The sequence below is a fragment of the Cnephaeus nilssonii genome (assembly GCF_951640355.1).
Source record: "Cnephaeus nilssonii genome assembly, chromosome: 15".
NCBI classification, from domain to species: domain Eukaryota; kingdom Metazoa; phylum Chordata; class Mammalia; order Chiroptera; family Vespertilionidae; genus Cnephaeus; species Cnephaeus nilssonii.
In genome coordinates, this window is record NC_137086.1 from 44,110,038 (window position 1) to 44,129,242 (window position 19,205).

Genomic DNA, 19,205 nt, shown 5'->3' on the forward strand with positions numbered 1-19,205 from the left:
ATATCTAAACTGCTTGGCCCACAGGACACGCTCCATAAATGCCTAAAATAGAGGGACAGTCATTCACATGAGCAACATTTTTAATGACTTAATTCGTTTTAAAGTAACTTCATGTCTCTTGTCTTATTCCCACAACATGCCTGTGAGGTGGGTAGGTTCTTTTCAGACGAGGTAACTCATCTCAGAGACGAAGTGACTCAGCCCGGGTCCCTGGTGGCAGGATGGATAAGGGCACCCAGGCCTCCTGGCCTCCAGACTGGCGTCCTCCCGCTCTGCAGGGCCCCTGGAGGAGATGACGTCTGGTCTGGCCAGCGTGACTGCCAGGCCCGAGGCATGAGAGGAGGAAGAGGACTGGCTGACATCATCCTGAGAGCACAGAACCTCCTGGCAGCCCGGCAGCTGGTGCTCCTCCCGCCGAAGCCCAGCCAGTAGCACTTATAACCCATGGCGACATCATGGCCCTCGGGTTCAAGGACTGCCTCCTTTACCTCCCGCCAGGGGCAGCGAGGGAGAGTCGGGCAGGTGCTGGCTTACCGGCAAAGGCAGAAGCTCAGCAGGCAAGGCCAGGAACCCAGAGCTCACGGCACGTCCCTTCCTCCCGCCCCCGAAGGGACACCACCACGCACGTGGCCCAGGCAGGCCAGTGGCACAGATAAAGGCGGCGGTAAAGTCTCGCAGGACAGGTAATTCCACGTTTTTCTATTTTGCTGAGCACTTTCCCGCAGAAGCACTGAGAGCTGAACCCAAGCTGTGTGGCTCCAGAGGCCCCGCTCTTAATCCCCACATACCCCCGATTCTAATGCTGGCACGCCAATGCACACCGTTCTGCCCTCGGGGCATCTAAAATATTGTGGAGCCCTGCTGGCGTGGCTCCGTGGTTGAGCGTCGACCTATGAACCAGGAGGTCACGGTTCAGTTCCCGGTCAGGGCACATGCCTGGTTCGCTGGCTCGATCCCCAGTGGGGGACGTGCAGGAGGTAGCTGGTCAATGATTCTCTCTCATCGTTGGTGTTTCTATCTCTCTCTCTCCCTCTTCCTTCCTCTCTGAAATTAATAAAGATATATATTTTTAGAAAATAAATAAATTAAATATTGTGAAGATCTTCCCACATCAGTGCACAGAGAGCACCTCATTTTTCCTAATAGAAACCTTGAAAGAATGAATGCATTGTATATTCTACTGTGCCCTATGAGTGGGCTTCTAGGCTATTTCCCATCTTTTTTATTATGGTAAAGTATACATAATGTAAAACTTACCATTTTAACCACTTTAAAGTGGCAGCTCTATGGCATTAAGTGCATTCACATTATTGTACACCATTACCAGCATCCATCTCCAGAATTTTTTCATCTTTCCCAACTGAACTCTGTATCCAGTAAGTACTAACCCCTGTCCTCCTTCCCCAACTCCTGGCAACCACCATCTTTCTGTCTCTGTGAATTTGATCACTCGAGATATTCCTTATCCGTGGACTCATACAATATTTGTCCTTTGTGACTGTCCCCTCTTTTACTGTGCCAGCCATGCCCTGGTGAATTCCCCTGGAGTTGTCACTAGTACATCATCAGCATTTTAAGAGAAAGGATACCTGTGTTCAGATATTTCTGCAGGATACAGAGAAACTAATGGTTACTCTAGGGCCGTGGTCGGCAAACTGCGGCTCACGAGCCACATGCGGCTCTTTGGCCCCTTGAGTGTGGCTCTTCCACAAAATACCACGGCCTGGGCGAGTCTATTTTGAAAAAGTGGTGTTAGAAGAAGTTTAAGCTTAAAAAATTTGGCTCTCAAAAGAAATTTAAATCGTTGTACTGTTGATATTTGGCTCTGTTGACTAATGAGTTTGACGACCACTGCTCTAGGGAGAGTCAGGGGGCTACGGGGGGACAGGGAAAAGGAAACTTGTTTTTTATTCTCTGTTTTTTACATCCTTAGAATTCTGTAGCTTGTTCATATGTTACTTATTCAAAAAAAAGAATTGCTAAGAAATGTTAAGAGCAACCATGAAAAAATAGATATAGGGTACACAACGCCTAAGCTCTTTATTGACCTCTATGGCACAAACTGTTTATTGTCCAACAACAAAAAAATCTATGTTCCCTTCTTCCATAGTAATAGAACTGTGGTGGGCAGGGAGCTGACCTGCTGCACTACATTTCCCAGCCTCCTTTGCAGGGCAGGTGGCTGAATTGCTGTACTGTATCTCCCAGCTTCCTTTGCAGTTAGGCTTATCCATGTGACTGAGTCCCCCAGTGGCATCTGGTGGGAAGTGGGATGTGCTTTTCCCCAACCAGGGCCTCCCATTCCATGCTGTCCGTCCCTCTCCTGTGAGCCGGAGCCAGGATGTGCCTGCAGCCCAACCTGAACCATGCAGAGGACCACCCAAGGAGGTGGTGGAGAAGCATGATGGAAGGAGCCTGGGGCCCTGAATGATCCTGTGGAGCAGAGCCACCTGCCCACCTGGATCTTGAACTGTCACATGGGCGAGAAATAAACTTCTGTGTTATTTGAGCTGGTGTGTTTGGGGATCTTTTTGTTACAGCAGTTAGTATAAGCAATTTGGGGTTAGAGGAAACTGCCTCCCATGATAACAGATAAGCATTTCCAGAGGCGGGAGGAAGAAATAAAAGCTAACATAGTGTTTGAGGCTCTTCTTGTGACAGTTGGCAATGCTCCCGCCTCAGGAGGCTTTGCGGGGAGGTGGGAGGGACATCTCCCCTTTAAACTAAAATTCCTAGCCGTGACCTGAACGATCAGGCTCGCCCCATCTCCAGATGGTAGCAACACTCGCCAGGCTCACAGATTTGGGCCCTGGCTCAGCCACTAACTTACATGGTCTTCCCGTGCAAGTCGCCACACACCTTAGACGTGCACTGTGCTTCAGCTAATCAGGCAGGAGAATGGGGCACGAAGCGGAAGCAAGTCTCCCCAGGGCCCCTTCCTGTCTGATGATGCCAGACCCAGTCTATAGAGAGAGCAGGACAAGGACTTGGGTCTGACTCCCAGGTCTGGGCTTTTCCCTGGCACCTGCGGGACCCAGGAGTCGGATGCTGGGTGCAGAAATAGCAGCAGGAATCGCCCACAAGCCAAGAGCTGGTCACTAGCTTATAGTTGCATGAGCCAGTCCCGCCAACAGGTTACAGATGGAATGTAAAGCATTGAACGCGAGTCCGAAAGAGGCATCGTGGATGGTCCCTCCACACTGCGAATCTAGGACAGGGAGCCCCAGTGTCTTCTGGGCAGCCCACCGAGGCAGCTCCACGCTAAACCATAATTCCTGGGCATGACCCGTCTCCTCTGGGCTCAGCCCGTTTCCCCCGGCGCCCGTGGCTGAAGGTAAAAATGCGCCGCCCTGACCCTTTGGAACTGACGGGCTGCAGCCACAGCCCCTGTGCGCCTGAGACTTTGGAGCCGGCTTGGTTTTTGACGTGGAGGGTGAGGACAGAGGTCTTGGTGAGAGGTTCCTGGAACAACGCAGACGTTTGCTGGTTTCAGAGACAGCCTGGGTCTGAGCTGAGCTGCCACCTGAACCTCCCCACGGAACAGGTTGAGAGGTTGAAACCAAGGGAGGGGCAGAGGGCGGGCGGGCGGGCGGGCCCCTAACAAGCCTCAGAAGGAGAAGCCCTGCCTTCTAGGGGCAGAGCAGGGCACACCCCCAGCCCCAGCCCCCAGACCCCACATGGAGGAGCTGACTGCCCAGGCCCCACCCCCAGTTTGCTTGCTCCCCTTCCCCTCTGCCTCCTTCCAAGCTGCTTCTCCCAGCCTCTGAAGGCAGCAAAGACGGAGCCTATTTAAAACAGCTCCAGAAGGTAATTAAACGGAGCCTGAAGGGGATCCTTCTGCAAGGCAAAGGCTGCTTCCATAAACTACAGTTTTAAAGATCTTCATAACTTATCGTTCGGGCCAATCTCATTATTCCTTCCCATTAATGCTGTTGCCATGGTTACTCCCAGGTACTATGTACCTATGCAAGTCTATGTGGGGTGAAGCTACCCCCAGGTCTACAGAGACACGAAAGGAGAAGGAACGTCCCCCTGGTTCTCAGCTTAGCACACAGAGGAGCCGCGAGTTCCCCACACAGGCAGGGGCCGCGGAGTCAAACCTGGATTTGAATTCCAGATTCCCCACGTGCTGGCCATGCAATTTGGGGCAACTTAATCTTTTTGAGCCTCCATTTCCTCCTTTGTAATGTGGGGCTATGAATACTTATTTTCAAGGCTATTGCAAAGATTAAGGAAAATTCATTTGTTCAACGAATACTTCTTGAGCACCTATTATGTGCTGGGCACTGATCTAGGTAATTAAAAACACATGGGTGAACAAAAAAGATTTAAAAAAAGTCTCTGCTTCCATAGAGCTTAATGCTAGTGCCAACAGACAATAAGTAATAAAAATAATAAATAAGTGAGTTCTCTGATAGCTGAGAAGACTGGGTGCTGTAGGACACATGAGAAAGTAGAACAGGATATGCCCTGGCAGAGCGGGTGGATTTTTTATTTTTAAATTATTGTAATGGCGTCTACACCAAAGGAGAAGGTGAAGGATGGGGAACGTGAAGGGGACTCGGGAACATGATGACATGGCCAGGGCCACAGCTTCTTGCCTGGGGAAGAGGGATGAACAGGAAGGCCAGGCTGGAGCTGAGGGGGAAGAGGGAAGAGGGACACACCGGGGCTGCATCCGCTCCATCCCCCTGAAGCGCCTCTGGTACCTGGATCCCCCTTCCACCCTGGCCCCCTAAGATTCCACCTCTTGTCCTGCTTCTGGCCCTAGTGACTACTTGAAAAGATTATTTTTCCCTGACAGAACCTTAAATAGGATGATGTTGAGGCCCTGACAATAGTAAGGTGGTGAGGGTAGTTTTCACTGAGGTGCCGAGGCTGAGAAGCCCTGGAGCAGAGGAACAAACGATGTATGTTTTCATAGACTGCTCTGACTGCTGTTTGGGGAGCAGACGGGGCGGAGGGGGGCAGGTAGAGTGGGAGACCACCCAGGAGGCTACGGCAGTGACCCAGCCCAGGGAGGCGGCTACCGCCTCCAGTACAACACCCGGCTCGTGATACAAAGGCTCCAACTGGTACTGATCACTTGCCTGTTCTGTGCCGACTGGAAGGGCCAACCCCAGCCAACCCCCAGGGGCAGGGTGCTGATCAGCATCCCAGAAGCTTGAGGCTAGGGGTCGGGGTCAGGGGGTGGAGGTCAGCCAAGTCTTCCTTTCGGCCAGCTACTGACAAACCTACTGACACCCAGAGAAGATGTGGGGCACGAGTATTTTCCCTCAGTATTTTCTCTGCTATTGTCAGCAAAGCCCAAGCACAGCTGCCCCCGTTTCCTCTCTGCCAGAGGAACCTCACAACATCCCGTAGGCCCAGCTGTCCTCTGCCTGGGTCGGTTACAGGCAGAGGTCCATCCTGCACGGGGCCTCTGAGCGGTGATACGTTTTGCTGGGAGCAAGCACTTAATAAAGGTGGGCTGGTGCCCAGCCCCTGAGGAACATGGGGTGAGAGACCAGCAGCACCACACAGAAGCCTGCCACGGCCCCAGAGACCTGCTCCCCCGCCTCCTGGCCACTCCAGCAGCTTCCACGCTGGTTTCCTGCCCCACTCACCAGGCACCCACCCGAATGCTCCCGCCACCACGCGCTGTCCTGCTGCTCCCTTGCTCAACAGCTTCCGGCAGCTTCCTCTTGCCCCACACAACACACTCAGTATCTCTCCACCTGGAAGTTACAGGACAGATTTTCACAACCTGCCCTGTAACTTCCCAACTTCCTCTCCAACCATCTCTCTAATCTCATCTTTTCTCCCTATTCCTCCCTCTCTGATCTCTCTCCTTCTCTCTGTCTCTCTCTCTCTCCTCTACTCCTCAGATTTTGTCTGACTTACAGTAGGCACACATACCTAGGATGCCGGTTTGACTCTGGTCCGGGCACGTACGGAAGGCAACTGATCACTGTTTCTCTCATATCCATGTTTCTCTATCTCTTTCTCTCCCTTCCTCTCTCTCTAAAATCAATTAAACACACACACACACACACACACACACACACACACACACACACATATATCCTCAGGTGAGGATTAAAAAAACCAAGTTAACAGTCTTGGGAGGAGATACCAACCCTCACTAACAGACAACCAAACTAAGGCCCATCGGGTGGAACAAACCGTCCATCTGCCAGTGTCTAGCCACTGGCGAGCTGCTGTAACCGGAGGCAGGATACCTAACAAACTGGCCCGCAGGTGCCCAGCGCTGTCCGTGACATCAGGACAGGCCCGCAGGTATCAGGGCACGGGCACAGGCTCTGACCTCACGCCTGCAAAAGGACATCAGAGCAGGCCCAGCGCTCAGGAGCCGACGAGGCCACTGTCCAGACTGAGATGAAGAACCACCTGGGCCTCTCAGAGGCCACGGAAGTGGCCCTTGAGCAGGGCCAGCCAGGACCAGGAACAGGACTGTCCTTCATCCCGGATTGCTGAGGTTTGCCCAAATCCTGAGCTGAAATGCCATCACCTGTCCCCTCCGTTCCTGTGTCGATAAAGGCCAGAGGCAGGTGTGGCTTTGCAAACTGAGGTCCAGGGAGGGGAGAAGCAGTGTGAGGGCTGCCACAGAGCCCAGTCCCGATGCCCCGAGAGGACAGAAAGGGAGGGAGAGGGAGGATCTGCTTATTAGGGGCAGGTTCACCCGTGGAGCGCTGGGCTGCCGAGCCAGCAGAGGGACCCTGCGGCCTCACCGACAAGAGCCAGGAAGGGAAGCCCCCCCCCCCGCCCGCTCCCACCCCCCTACCCCCCCAACCCTGGAGGTACATGGGGGCTTCTTTCAGGACAGAAAACAAAGGAGGCCCAGGCCTGGAGAGGGGCTGCCACCAGGCTCCCCGGGACCCATGGCCAGAAAGAAGTTCTGGGCCAGGAATGAGGAGATGGAGGCCTGCCCTCCCTGCTGACCATGGCCCCCAACCCGGCGGGCAGCGCGGATGCCTGAGGCTGCCCTGCCCAGCAAGCACGGCACCGTCCTCACCACCCTCACAGCCCTGCACAAGGACACCTGGCCAAGGTGCTGCGTCCGCCTGCACGTCCCCTTTATAGCTGGGCCGGTGGACCACATCCCGCCACTTCCGACGGTGGTCTCGTCGGCCCCCAGGCGCTGGGCCTGCTCTGATGGCCTCTTGCAGGCGTGAGATCAGAAGCCTGTGCCTGTGCCCTGATACCTGCGGGCCTGTCCTGATGTCTGCGCTGCTCCTATCAGCGCCTTCTCCGCCACAGCCCCTTCTCATCCCTCACATCTCCGGAGAGAAACCTCTTCCAGAAACCCGTCTGGGTCCCTCCTTCCTCTGCTCTTCCCTGATCTCTCCCCCAGACCCTGGCACCAAGCCTGGCCTGTAGGTGCTCCCTAAAGATGCACCGACATGCACTGGAATGGGAGGACTGATGGCCAAGCCGCCTGCCCCCGGGATGCCCTGCCAGGCACTGGTGTGTCGGGTGGCAGCACAGAGCCTCAGTGTGGGCTTTGTGCCTGAAGGTGTTAGAGGAAGGGAGGGGCAGTGCACGCATCATTACCAAAATAATGGAAGAGAAGACAACAGCAGGGGAGGGACAGCAACATGTGTTTGGATGGAAGATGAGTAGAGTTTTAGTAACTGACCCAGCAGAGAGGAGGAAGACATCCCCTTAATGCCTGAAGAGGGCATGCCTAAGGAGCCAGCCCATCATCCCAAGGACAACAGCAAAGCTAAGAACTCAAAGGGACCAGGTACCACAGAAAAAAAGGGCTAATCATAGGGCTAGATACAGAGATCGATCGAAAGTCTGTCCTCAAAGCTGTAATACCCCAGACCTTCACCGCATAGCAAGGTGACTCTTACCGCCCCACCTGCATCCCTAGCAGATGCTGAAGGTTTATCAGCCTTCTGGAGAAACTGAATTATAGTGACTCCAAAGTTGGGAGCACTAACACAGTGGAAGGTGGGAGTAGGTGAGACTAAATGCAGGGAAATTAGAAAAGGCCGATAAATTTAGTGAGACCCTCGAGGATATGAAAAAGGACCAACTAGAAATTAAGCATACACTGACTGAAATAAAAAAAATAATATACAGAGATCCAACGGCAGACTAGAAGATCGCAAGAATCAAGTCAAAGACTTGAAATACAAAGAAGCAAAAAACACCCAACCGGAAAAGGAAAAAGAAAAAATAATCCAAAAATATGAAGATAGTGTAAGGAGCTTCTGGAACAACTTCAAGCGTACCAACATCAGAATTATGGGGGTGCCAGAAGAAGAGAGAGAGGAAGATACTGAAAACCTATTTGAAGAAATAATGACTGAAAACTTCCCCCACCTGGTGAAAGAAATAGACTTACAAGTCCAGGAAGCACCCAGAACCCCAAACAAAAGGAATCCAAAGAGGACCACACCAAGACACATCATAATTAAAATGCCAAGAGCAAAAGACAAAGAGAATATTAAAAGCAGCAAGAGAAAAACAGTTAGTTACCTACAAGGGAGCACCCATACGACTGTCAACTGATTTCTCAACAGAAACTATACAGGCCAGATGGGAGTGGCAAGAAATATTCAAAGTGATGAATAGCAAGAACCTACAACCAAGATTACTCTACCCAGCAAAGCTATCATTCAGAATTGAAGGGCAGATAAAGAGCTTCACAGATAAGAAAAAGCTAAAGGAGTTCATCACCGCCAAACCAGTATTATATGAAATGCTGAAAGGTATTCTTTAAGAAGAGGAAGAAGAAGAAAAAGGTAAAGACAAAAATTATGAACAACAAATACATATCTATCAACAAGTGAATCTAAAAATCAAGTGAATAAAAAAATCTGATGAACAGAGTAAACTGGTGAATATAATAAAATCAAGGGCATAGAAAGGGAGTGGACTGACAATTCAGGGGGGAAAGGGGTGTGGGGGGTGCGGGAAGAGACTGGACAAAAATCGTACACCTATGGATGATGACAGTGGTGGTGGGGGGATAAGGGCAGAAGGTGGGGTGGGAACCGGGTGGACGGGAGCTATGGGGGGGGGGGGGGAAGAGGAACAATTATAATAATCTGAACAATAAATATTTATTTAAAAAATTAAGAAGTGAAATATTTGCTGATAGGAGTTTCAGAATGAGAAGAAATTATTAAATAAACAGGCTGAGAAAATTTGCCAGAACTGGAAGAGAGGAGTATTCAGATTGAAAGGAGTTACCAGGAATCCTGAATAATGAATTTAAAAAAAGAGGCATTGTGGAATTTGTGGAACTTCAGAAATAAATTGTATAGATAAAGAGAAGACCCTAAACCTTCCAAGGGGTGAAAAGAGGTCACTTGCAAAGAATTGGGAATAAAACAGCATAAATTTTTCAACCGCTATCCTGGAAGCTGGAAGACAACTAAGTGAAGTCTTCAAAATTCTGAAGGAGAATGATTGTCATGCTAGAATTTTCTCCTCAGCCAAACTGTCAATTAAGGCTGAGTGCAGAGTCACAATTTTTCAGAAATAAAAGTACTCAAAATTTTCTTCCCATGTTTCTCTCCCCCCCCCCCCCCCCCCCCCCCCCCAGGAAGCTACTGGGAGAGGTATTCCACCAAAATGGAAGTGTACAAACACGAACAGGAAGGCCTGGAGCTGGAGGCAGGTGGGCCCCGGAAGGACATGTTCAAGGGAAAAATAGAACTGAAGGGCTGGAGTCTTCAGGATTGAAAGGAGGCACTGAACATACCCCTAGAGCAGCGGTTCTCAACCTTTCTAATGCCGCGACCCTTTAATACAGTTCCTCATGTGGTGGTGACCCCCAACCATAAAATTATTTTTGTAGCTACTTCATAACTGTAATTTTGCTATTGTTATGAATCGTAATGTAAATATCTGTGTTTTCCGATGGTCTTAGGCGACCCTGCTAGTGGTTCTCAACCTGTGGGTCTGCTGTAGAGCCTAAGACCATTGGAAAACACAGATATTTACATTACGATTCATAACAATAGCAATATTACAGTTATGAAGTAGCTACAAAAATAATTTTATGGTTGGGGGTCACCACAACATGAGGAACTGTATTAAAGGGTCGCGGCATTAGAAAGGTTGAGAACCACTGCCCTAGAGGGTGTAGTGAGAATGAGAGATGGGACAAAGAAAACTATGCTAATAAGGAAAAAAGAGGCAACCATTAACTGCAGACAAAACATAAAGTTTAAAAACAGAAAACATAATCATGATACAACCAACTTGACTCTACAGTAAATGTTATTTATAAAATTATAATGTGAATACTGAACATCCATAGACCCCCAAACCATGATAACTATCTTGGGACGGTGAGGAGAGCTGGGGAGAGAAACATGTTTCTGGGGGTAGATATAAGAGAGCTGGATTCTCAACTACCATAATAGATAACACAAAAAAATGAGTTGAGAAATAGCAGTATAGATAAACACGTTAGTGTGAAATACAGATTTCTATCTGAAGTGACAGCTAAAAGTATTTGCTTCTGGGGAACAGGGATGGGAACTGAAGAGGGAGGATGGGCAGCATACTGTTTTTCCTTACAAATGTTTTAGTACTACTTGACTTTTTGAATTACGCACACACATTACTTTAAAAAATGTGAAATTAATTTTTTAAGTTTTTGAAATAAAGTTTATGGATAAAAAAACCACTTTGGTACATTAACCATCAGTCTCTGTATCACTAAAGTTGCCTTATACTACATCCCTCTACTCCTCCCCCAAACCAAACACAACCATCAATATTTCAATTAGCTCTAGTTCAAGTTCTTACATACTATTAAAAAAAAATTAGGGGGTCAGTGGTGGAAAAGGAGGGACATCTGTAATACTTTCAACAATAAAGATAAATTAAAGTTTAAAAAATTACAGTGTCCTAGCCTAATCCCCACCATCCACCCCCCTTTCCCACCCTCAACTTGAACTTTTAGGGAGTAGTATGCTGGTAATTATTTATCAATTCTTTGGGGGAAAGAGTCCTAATTTGTAGCATTTGCCAATTTCTGTGGTGTAAATATTCCCGTAGTGGCTGATTTCAAGCTATCACTATGATGTCACTGAATGTGGAAATGGGAAGAGGTACACACACCAGCTCCAGCAAACTACTGCCTTTGGGCCTCACCAGCCGCCATGCTTCCCACCAGACTTAGGGTGCTGGAGAGACCTGAGTAAATCCTCCAAAAGCCAGAGACCCACAGGGGCATGTAGTCGCAGTAGAAGTGGGTACTGAAGGAAAAAGGAGTGGTCTGGCTGCAGGGAAAAGGTTAGGAATTTGTGGCTTCCTTCCTCCCCCACCTCCAGCAGAGTTACCTGTTCATTGGTGACCCCTGGGCGCAGGGTCCCATGCTTATAGTCCTCCAGCAGCTGCACGGCCTCTCTGAGACGTCTCTGCAGGGAAGAGAAGGGGGACATTGAGGGGCACAGACCCAGGGCTCCAGCAACTCTTTCCCATTCCGGAAGGCATCTGTGTTGATCAAGTATTGACAATACCACAGTGTACCAGGCCTGCCCTCCAGTTCATCGGACACACGCTGCACAACAAAGAAGGATGCAACCTAAACGTCCTTTCGTAGGGAAATGGCCAAGTGGCAGTGCTATAATAATGCCGTGAAATATTATTCGGCAGTTGAAAAAGTGAAGTAGATCTACATGAGATTCTATGGCCATAACGCCCAAGATATTTTCTGAGTGAGAAAGCGAATTGCAGAGCCATATGATACCGTGCATTGTACCAAACAAAACACACACACACACACACACACACACACACACACAGAAAACAGTATTTTCTATGGGAATACTTATGTGTGTAAATGCATCAAAAAAAGCTCCAGGAGGAGACCATCCCAAACGGGTGAGAAGGGTTATCTTGGGGTCGGAGGAAAGGGCCCGACTTGGCAAGGAGTGTCATAAGGAACTTTAATCTTAATTGCAATACTGAAAGTTTTTATAAAGAAAACATATTTATGTAATACTGCTATAATTTCTTTTCAAGATTTTAAAAACACTAGCAGAGATTTACATACTAAAGTGCATATGGCTACAGTAACTGATGGGGAAAGAGAGAAAATAAAAGAGGATAAGAATTGTATGATTTTTAAATTTTTTAAAGCTAAAGAGACAGCAACTGTGATAGATGGCCACCTCTGTCCACCAAAACATCTGTATACTAGTAAGTACAATCATAGCAGCACTATTGAAATAGCCCAAATCTACAAACAATTCAAATGTCAATAATAGACTGAATAAATTGTAGTCTATGTACACAATGAAATTTTAAAAAGCAAATTACAAATACATGTTACAACGTAGATGAATCTGACAAACATAATGTAGCCGAATGTGTTTTCCAAAGATGGCCACCCCAATATCTCCCATTTCCCATGCTCTTCTAGAACCTTCTCACATCCTCTATGCCCCCAAACCTTGATCCAGGGAAGATTGTCATGGCTGCCTCAACAAATAGAGTTTGAGTTTAGGTCAGTGGTTGGCAAACTCATTAGTCAACAGAGCCAAATATCAACAGTACAACGATTGAAATTTCTTTTGAGAGCCAAATTTTTTAAACTTAAACTATATAGGTAGGTACATTGTTATTAAATTAATTAGGGTACTCCTAAGCTGGCCTTTGCTAAAAACTCAAGGGGCCAAAGAGCCGCATGTGGCTCGCGAGCAGCAGTTTGCCAACCACTGGTTTAGGTCATAAAAATGCCTTGCACCTCCACCTTGTTTTCTTGGGATGGTTGCTCTCTTGGAACTTAGCTGCCATATTGTAAGGAAGCCCAAGCACCCCATATAGACAACCACATGTAGAGCAACTGAGGGCCTGGCCCACAGCTCCAGCTGAACCACCAGCTGATGGTCAGCACCAGCTTGCTCACCATGCAAGTGGGCCACCTTGGAAAGGACCTTCCATCCCCCTGTCAAGCTGCCCTAGCTGATGCTGCATGGAGCAGAGACAAACCATCCCCTCTTAGCCCTGCCCAAACTGAGGATCAGTGAGCAAAATAATTGACTGTTGTTGTTTTAAGCCACTATATTTTGGGGTGATGTGTTACATAGCAATAGACAGTTAATATGCATGATAAGCAAAATAAGTTAGATGTAAAAGAATATAGTATATAAAGTTTTTAAAAAAAACAGTCAAAACTCACCTAGGGTGGTAGAGGTCATTAGAGTGTTACCTTTAGGGCGTACTGACTTGGAAAGGACATGAGGGAACCCTCCAGGATAATGGAAATGGAAATGTCTGATCCAAGTGGTGGTTACATGGGTATAAACATATGTCAAAATCCAGTAAGCAATACACTTAGGATATGTGCATTTTACTGTATGTGTGTTGTACCTCAAAAAATTACTAATAAACAGACAACAGTGATAGAAGGTAGCTTATGTCAAAGTGAGGTCAGGGACCCAGCCATCAGGGATGCCCAGTTTGGGCAAAAAAAAATCAAGTGAAGCCACCATTCCCCTCCTTTAAAAAAATAAAATTAAATACATATATATATATATATATATAGTTGATTTCAGAGAGGAAGAGAGAGGGGGAGAGAGAGGCATCAATGATGAGAGAGAATCATTGATCTGCTGCCTCCTGCACACCCCCTACTGGAGATGGAGCCCACAACCCAGGCATGTGCCCTGACTAGGAATGGAACTGTGACCTCCTGGTTCATAGGTCAACGCTCAACCACTGAGCCACACTGGCAGTGTACCGTTCCCCTTTTGGCAGAGGAGGACGAGGCTGGCCGGAAACAGGAGTGCCAAGACCTCAACACAAGCCCATTCATTGGCCTAAAGGAGGGGGCAGCACCCGGAAGGGCACCCGGTGGAGCAGACAGCGCGTTTGCTGAGCCAGCTGCCAAGGGTGGCCTCGCAGGATGAAAAACGAACAGCCACCTCCTGTACGGTAACAACGGGAATAGCTGCCAGTCCGGACGCCCCGGCCCAGCAGGCCTGTGTGCGAGGTGCCCGAGGCCCGTGCTGGTCTAACCCAGGGCATCCGGGGCCAGGAAAACTTGCTTGGGGGCAGCCTGACTGCAGAAAGTACTGTCCCTGCCCTTGCAAATATATGCAGATCAATTCCCAAACTCCAGAGAGCCTTCCCAGAATCTGTGCTTCCAAACTGGAGTCAGCTTTGTGTTTTCAGGGTTCCCCTTTCAATTAATTCCTGCTGTTTAGAGAAAATGCCAGGAGAGAAAAGAAAAAGCACACACACACAGAAAAGCACAAAAATCATTTTAAATCACCAGTAAACACACCACTGAGCTAACTGCTGCAAAAGTAGGGCGCTGTTCCTTCCAGTCTCATACATTTGTTTTTCGTGTTGATGGTTGTTTTAACTTGCTTAAAGTCATGCAGATAGAAAGTGAGCAGTGTGGTCAGACCCTTTCTCTGTCCCCCCACCACCCTCAAAGCCCCCCACCCCAGCCCGCTTCCTCTCTGGGCCGCAGCTTCTGCCCTCAGACAATGAATGCTCCACTTTCCACGCTGAATGGTGAATGGCCCCGTGTTCTCATTATTTTCCCACTCCAGGGATTCTTCCGAGTTCCTATAACAACCTGGCCAATTTCCATCTCATTTGACACGGTCATCAAAGGGAGGCCTCCTGCCACAAGAACGGGTTCCCAAGAGCTCTGGTCTTGGCATGGGTGGAGGGAGAACCAAATCCAAAGTTCCTGAAGACAAAGCTGAGAATCCGGGACTGAAGGAAGCTAGAACCTGCTCTTCTGCTTCGGCGCCTTCCTAGCCCTCAGCCAGGCCCCCTGTCAGAGGCTCCAGGCTGCTCTCCAGGACAGACAGGTGCCTAGGCCACTTATCCTAGGTCCCTGAGGGCTGGCTGCTCTGGGGCCGGTCTCCCCACTGAGAAGGGGGCCATTTTCAGGAGACTTGAGAGATAGGAGAGTCAACCCTCCTCTCACGCCTATGCATTGCGGGGCTTGGGGCTTGGCGGAAAGCCCTGGGCATGTGAGGGGCGGGGAAAGCTGGAGGCCAGTGGGAGGGTGAACTTTGCAGAAAGTCTGCTCAACCAGGAACAGGCAGCCAGGCCCTGAATGCAGACGGGTGAGGAGCCTGGCCAGCTGGAGATAAGACTGGGAGCCCAGCCGGCCGGAGATAATACTGGGGCTCTTCTCCGGGGCTCCCGGGGGCCAGAGGTATGGACGGTCCAGGTTGCTGCCTCCCAGACTCCACCACAGCCTGCCTGCCTCTGGCTCACCTGCCTACAAGTGTCACCGGAGGGTGTCTCCAGGGCCATGGTCTCCAGAAGGTCCCTCGGGAAATGCTGGCACCTGGGAGGTCTGCTCCGGGGGCAGGGAATTTGGCCAGAGGAGAATCCTGGCCCCAAATCCCCAGGGGGAAGAAGGAAGCAAAGGGGCAGGCATGGAGTGTTAGGGTGGTGGACACAGAGGGGGGAGACCGGGCCAGACAGGAATGGGGACAGAGGGACACGGGAAGGGAAGGGCACAGAAAGGACAGCTGGGGAGTCATCAGAAGGAAAACTAATCTGTTTAGGGGGGCAGAGAGTAGCCTAGCAACCCCCCCCAAAACTAAGTGCAGACTGCGTATAATCCCTGCTTGGTTAAGGGAGGATGGCAAACTGATATACATATTTAACGTAGAATAGTATCTAATACATTAAATATATGATGGGAGTGACAGCATCTGGCCAGGATGGGAGGAAAGCCCAGAAATATTTCACCCCCCTTTTTTGGTAAAGGGACCCTCCATTCTCCAGTTGGTACCTCCATGTTCCCACCTCCTGAGTCTGCCCACACTGTTCACTTCACCAAGACACCCTTCCTCCCCAAGTCCTTCACCAATCCCATCCACCCCCCCACCCAGGCTCACTTCTCCAGGAATCTTCCGGAAACATCCCCTCCTGTGAACAGGCAGAGAGCACGGGGCTTGCACCTCTCTGAGCTGCCACCCACTTCCTGCCTGTGTACTGACATTACCTGTCAGATTGCCAGGTGCAGGGAGCAGGGAGCAGGGGACATGCCCACCCCAGCCCATCACCAACCCAGGGCCACATACAATGCGCGTTTAACAAAAATGCATGACTGAGGCTTCTAGAGGGAGAGGCAAAGGGCATGGTCAGGGTCAGGAATCCAGGTTCTACAGCATCAGAACAATGTGGATCGACGGTGATGCAGGTTTTACACATTCGCCGGATTCCAAGAGACTGTGCCCTGTCCACAAAGGACACAAATAAAAATGCGCCCTGTGTGTGTAGGTCATAGCACCATGTGGCCACCCCCTTCCTGAGAAACGGGGGCCCCAGAGGAAAGGGCATTTCCTTGCTCAGGGTCACAGAGTGGGTGGGTGGCACTGGAAACCCATTGCGCCCCAGTTCTGGGCCATTTCCCCGAGATGTCGGCATGGAAGAGCCCCCTGCCCTCACCGCGGTAACTGAGAGCAGGGCAGTCTCAAAAAAAAAAAAGAAACCACAGCAAGGCCTGCATCCTGCCCCCCAACCCGAAGCTGATACCCCAGACAAGAAAAGGAAGGTCCTTTTTCACTCTCATTCCAAGCTAAGCCCAGCTGGACAGAGAAAATGGAGAGCGGGTTTAGAGAAAGGGTACAGCTGAAACACGGGCATTTCAGGCAAAGCTTTGAGAATCCCAAGCTTGCAGAACTGAAAACATGGAAAAGAAGGAGCGGCGTCAAGCGCCAGGGAGAATGAACGGACAGCGTGGTGGGGTGTGCATGAGGGAACGGAGCAGGGATTGCTGGCGGGGGTGGGGGCAGCAGGGTAGGTCAATCTGTTAACTGCTCAGCATTGATCTATCTGATTGTTCCCACCTGGGCCAGTCTTGCACCTGCCAGTGCAGGGCCGGGCATCCTTACCTTGCCTGCCCCCCTGGCTGGATCCACGCCTATTGTGGCCCCCGGCGGTGGGACTCGTGGGCCGAAGCTAGTGATTTCTGCGCATGCAGAGAGCCAAGCCCTCCTCTCGTCTTCCCTGGGCTTCTCTGAGCCCCTTCTTGCTCCCTCCCAGCAGCCCAGGGACTCGCAGGGCTGTCTGGTGTGGCTCCCACCAGCCACGAGCCACCCTCTGGGAGGCAGGCCCAAGGGGCGAGGAAACCAGGGACTCGTGGGGAGAGGTTCTGCTTTCCGGGCGGCTGACCTCTGTGTGAGGTAAACCAATATAATCCCGGCAGCGTGGCAGGGACTACAACCCTTCAGAAAATGAACCTGTCCAGCTATCCCACGAACTATAAAAACAATCGTGGCCTCCAGCCTGAATATCCTTCTCTTGGGAATTTATTCGAAAAAATAAATTTAGCACAGGTGAAAGTGGCATGCCTGCGACTTTTTTTTTGGGGGGGGGGGGAGATCACAAAAGACAGGAACAACCTATCTGTCATACCTATAAGTCTAATGATAATGGTGATCTATACGGTAAGACTAAACTTTTTTAAAAATTAGGAAGACTTGGAAATGAATGAAAAAAGCAAACAAGAAAGTCTATGTTCAGTGTAATAAGTATGCCAAAAATGTATGCTGATGGGCAAGCACTTGATGTGTATAAAGGTACTAACATTTGGGGTTTTTTTAAAATAAAAAATAATTCCATTAAAGCTGGCCAGTGTGGCTCAGTTGGTTGGGTGTCATCCCATGAACCAACAGGTTGCCAGTTCAATTCCTGGTCAGGGCACATGCCCAGGGTTGCAAGATGTGGGCTCAATCCTCTGTAGGGGGCATGCAGAAGGCAGCCGATCAATGTTCCTCTCTCACATCAATGTTTCTCTCACTCCCTCTCCCTTCCTCTCTCTCTAAAAATCAATTATATATATATATACATATATATATATATTCCATTGAAGATTTTAAAAATTAGAATAATGCATTTAAATGGACTTCCTCACTCGCTGCTAGTGAGAGTATAAACTGATATAATCTTGGTACAGGTTGGTACAATTTACAGGGCAATTGGCAACATATTCAAATGCCTTAAAATGCTTTTCATGCAGAAATTCCACTTCTAGGAATTTATCCAAAGGAAATAAAGAGGAAAATGAGGAGATTTATGATCAAGGATATTTATTGCAATATAATGGCGAAAAAAACTTGAAACTACTCAAATGGTCAACAATAGAGAAAATGACTAAACAGAATAACTACATGGGAAATTACATGCAATTGTTAAACACATTTTGAAACAACATTTAATGACAAGGAAAAATGCTCATGATATGTTACATGGAAAAAGAATATATATTATGTATACATTTATGTTATGTATACAAATATATCATATATGATTCTTTATGTATCTATATAGAGCTACATTTATACATTTTATGTAAATATCCTAATTTTGAACATAAACATACATCAAAATGCTAGATTATTATTTCTGGCAAATGGGGTAATAAGCAGTTTTTTTCTTCTTCTTTAGACTTTCATATATTTCCCTATATGTAGGGATTAATACCAGAATCACATCACATCACATCAGGAGGCATATAATGTCAGTTTTTTTCAGTGTTAGTGATGCTAAGTGTGGTCATCTGGTTAAAGGGGTATCCTCCAACCACCGTAAAGGTACCTTTTCCCCTTTGTAATTGCTAAATAATCCTTAGGGTGATACTGCTAAAGAGCACACAAATATCCTGTTCCCAATAATCTTTTGCTCTACGGAAATAGCATCCATTAATGATTACACAATGGTTATTTCCTTCTATACTTATTAGCTGACACTCTTCTGCAAAGAAGAGCTTCCCTCTCCCACTTTTTTAATATTACTATGGACTCATGGGTTGTTTATTATTATTATTATTATTATTATTATTATTATTACTCAACGTATTATAATCCATTGCTCTTATACTTCTTAATGTTGGAATTGTCCCAAATGTGGCCAGTGAGTTGCCCTTCAAGCCATTTACTGGGTCTCCGTCATTCTCTGTGCACTTTCTTACTTTATGTAACAATTCTCCTTGCCCCAAATGTGGACCTGGCCATCTCTACAGGAAGCCCTGGTTCCTTTGATGGATGGTGAGTGGTACATTGTTACTAGGTATCATTGCTTCTAGGCCCTTTCAGTGAACAGAGCCAGGAAATTGGGAAGTGTGTGTGTGTGTGTGTGTGTGTGTGTGTGTGTGTGTGTGTGTGTGTGTAAATCAGGAGTTCATATTAATACCTCCAATTCTAATTCAAACATCACATAATTCTTTGTCTTTTCCCTACTTCGTATTT

General features: G+C 48.5%; 1 protein-coding gene across 3 annotated transcripts in view; it reads right to left on the reverse strand.

Annotated features, from left to right (window-relative positions):
- The window catches only part of SFXN5 (sideroflexin 5), a 103,294-nt gene that overhangs the window by 72,850 nt on the left and 11,239 nt on the right, over window positions 1-19,205 (reverse strand). For 2 of the 3 annotated variants that reach the window (XM_079792832.1, XM_079792830.1), the window contains exon 3: window positions 11,313-11,390. In XM_079792832.1, the coding sequence (XP_079648958.1) occupies window positions 11,313-11,390 (78 nt within the window). Of the gene's footprint in view, window positions 1-11,312; window positions 11,446-19,205 lie in introns of all 3 variants that reach the window. The other variant, XM_079792831.1, reaches the window with a different exon arrangement.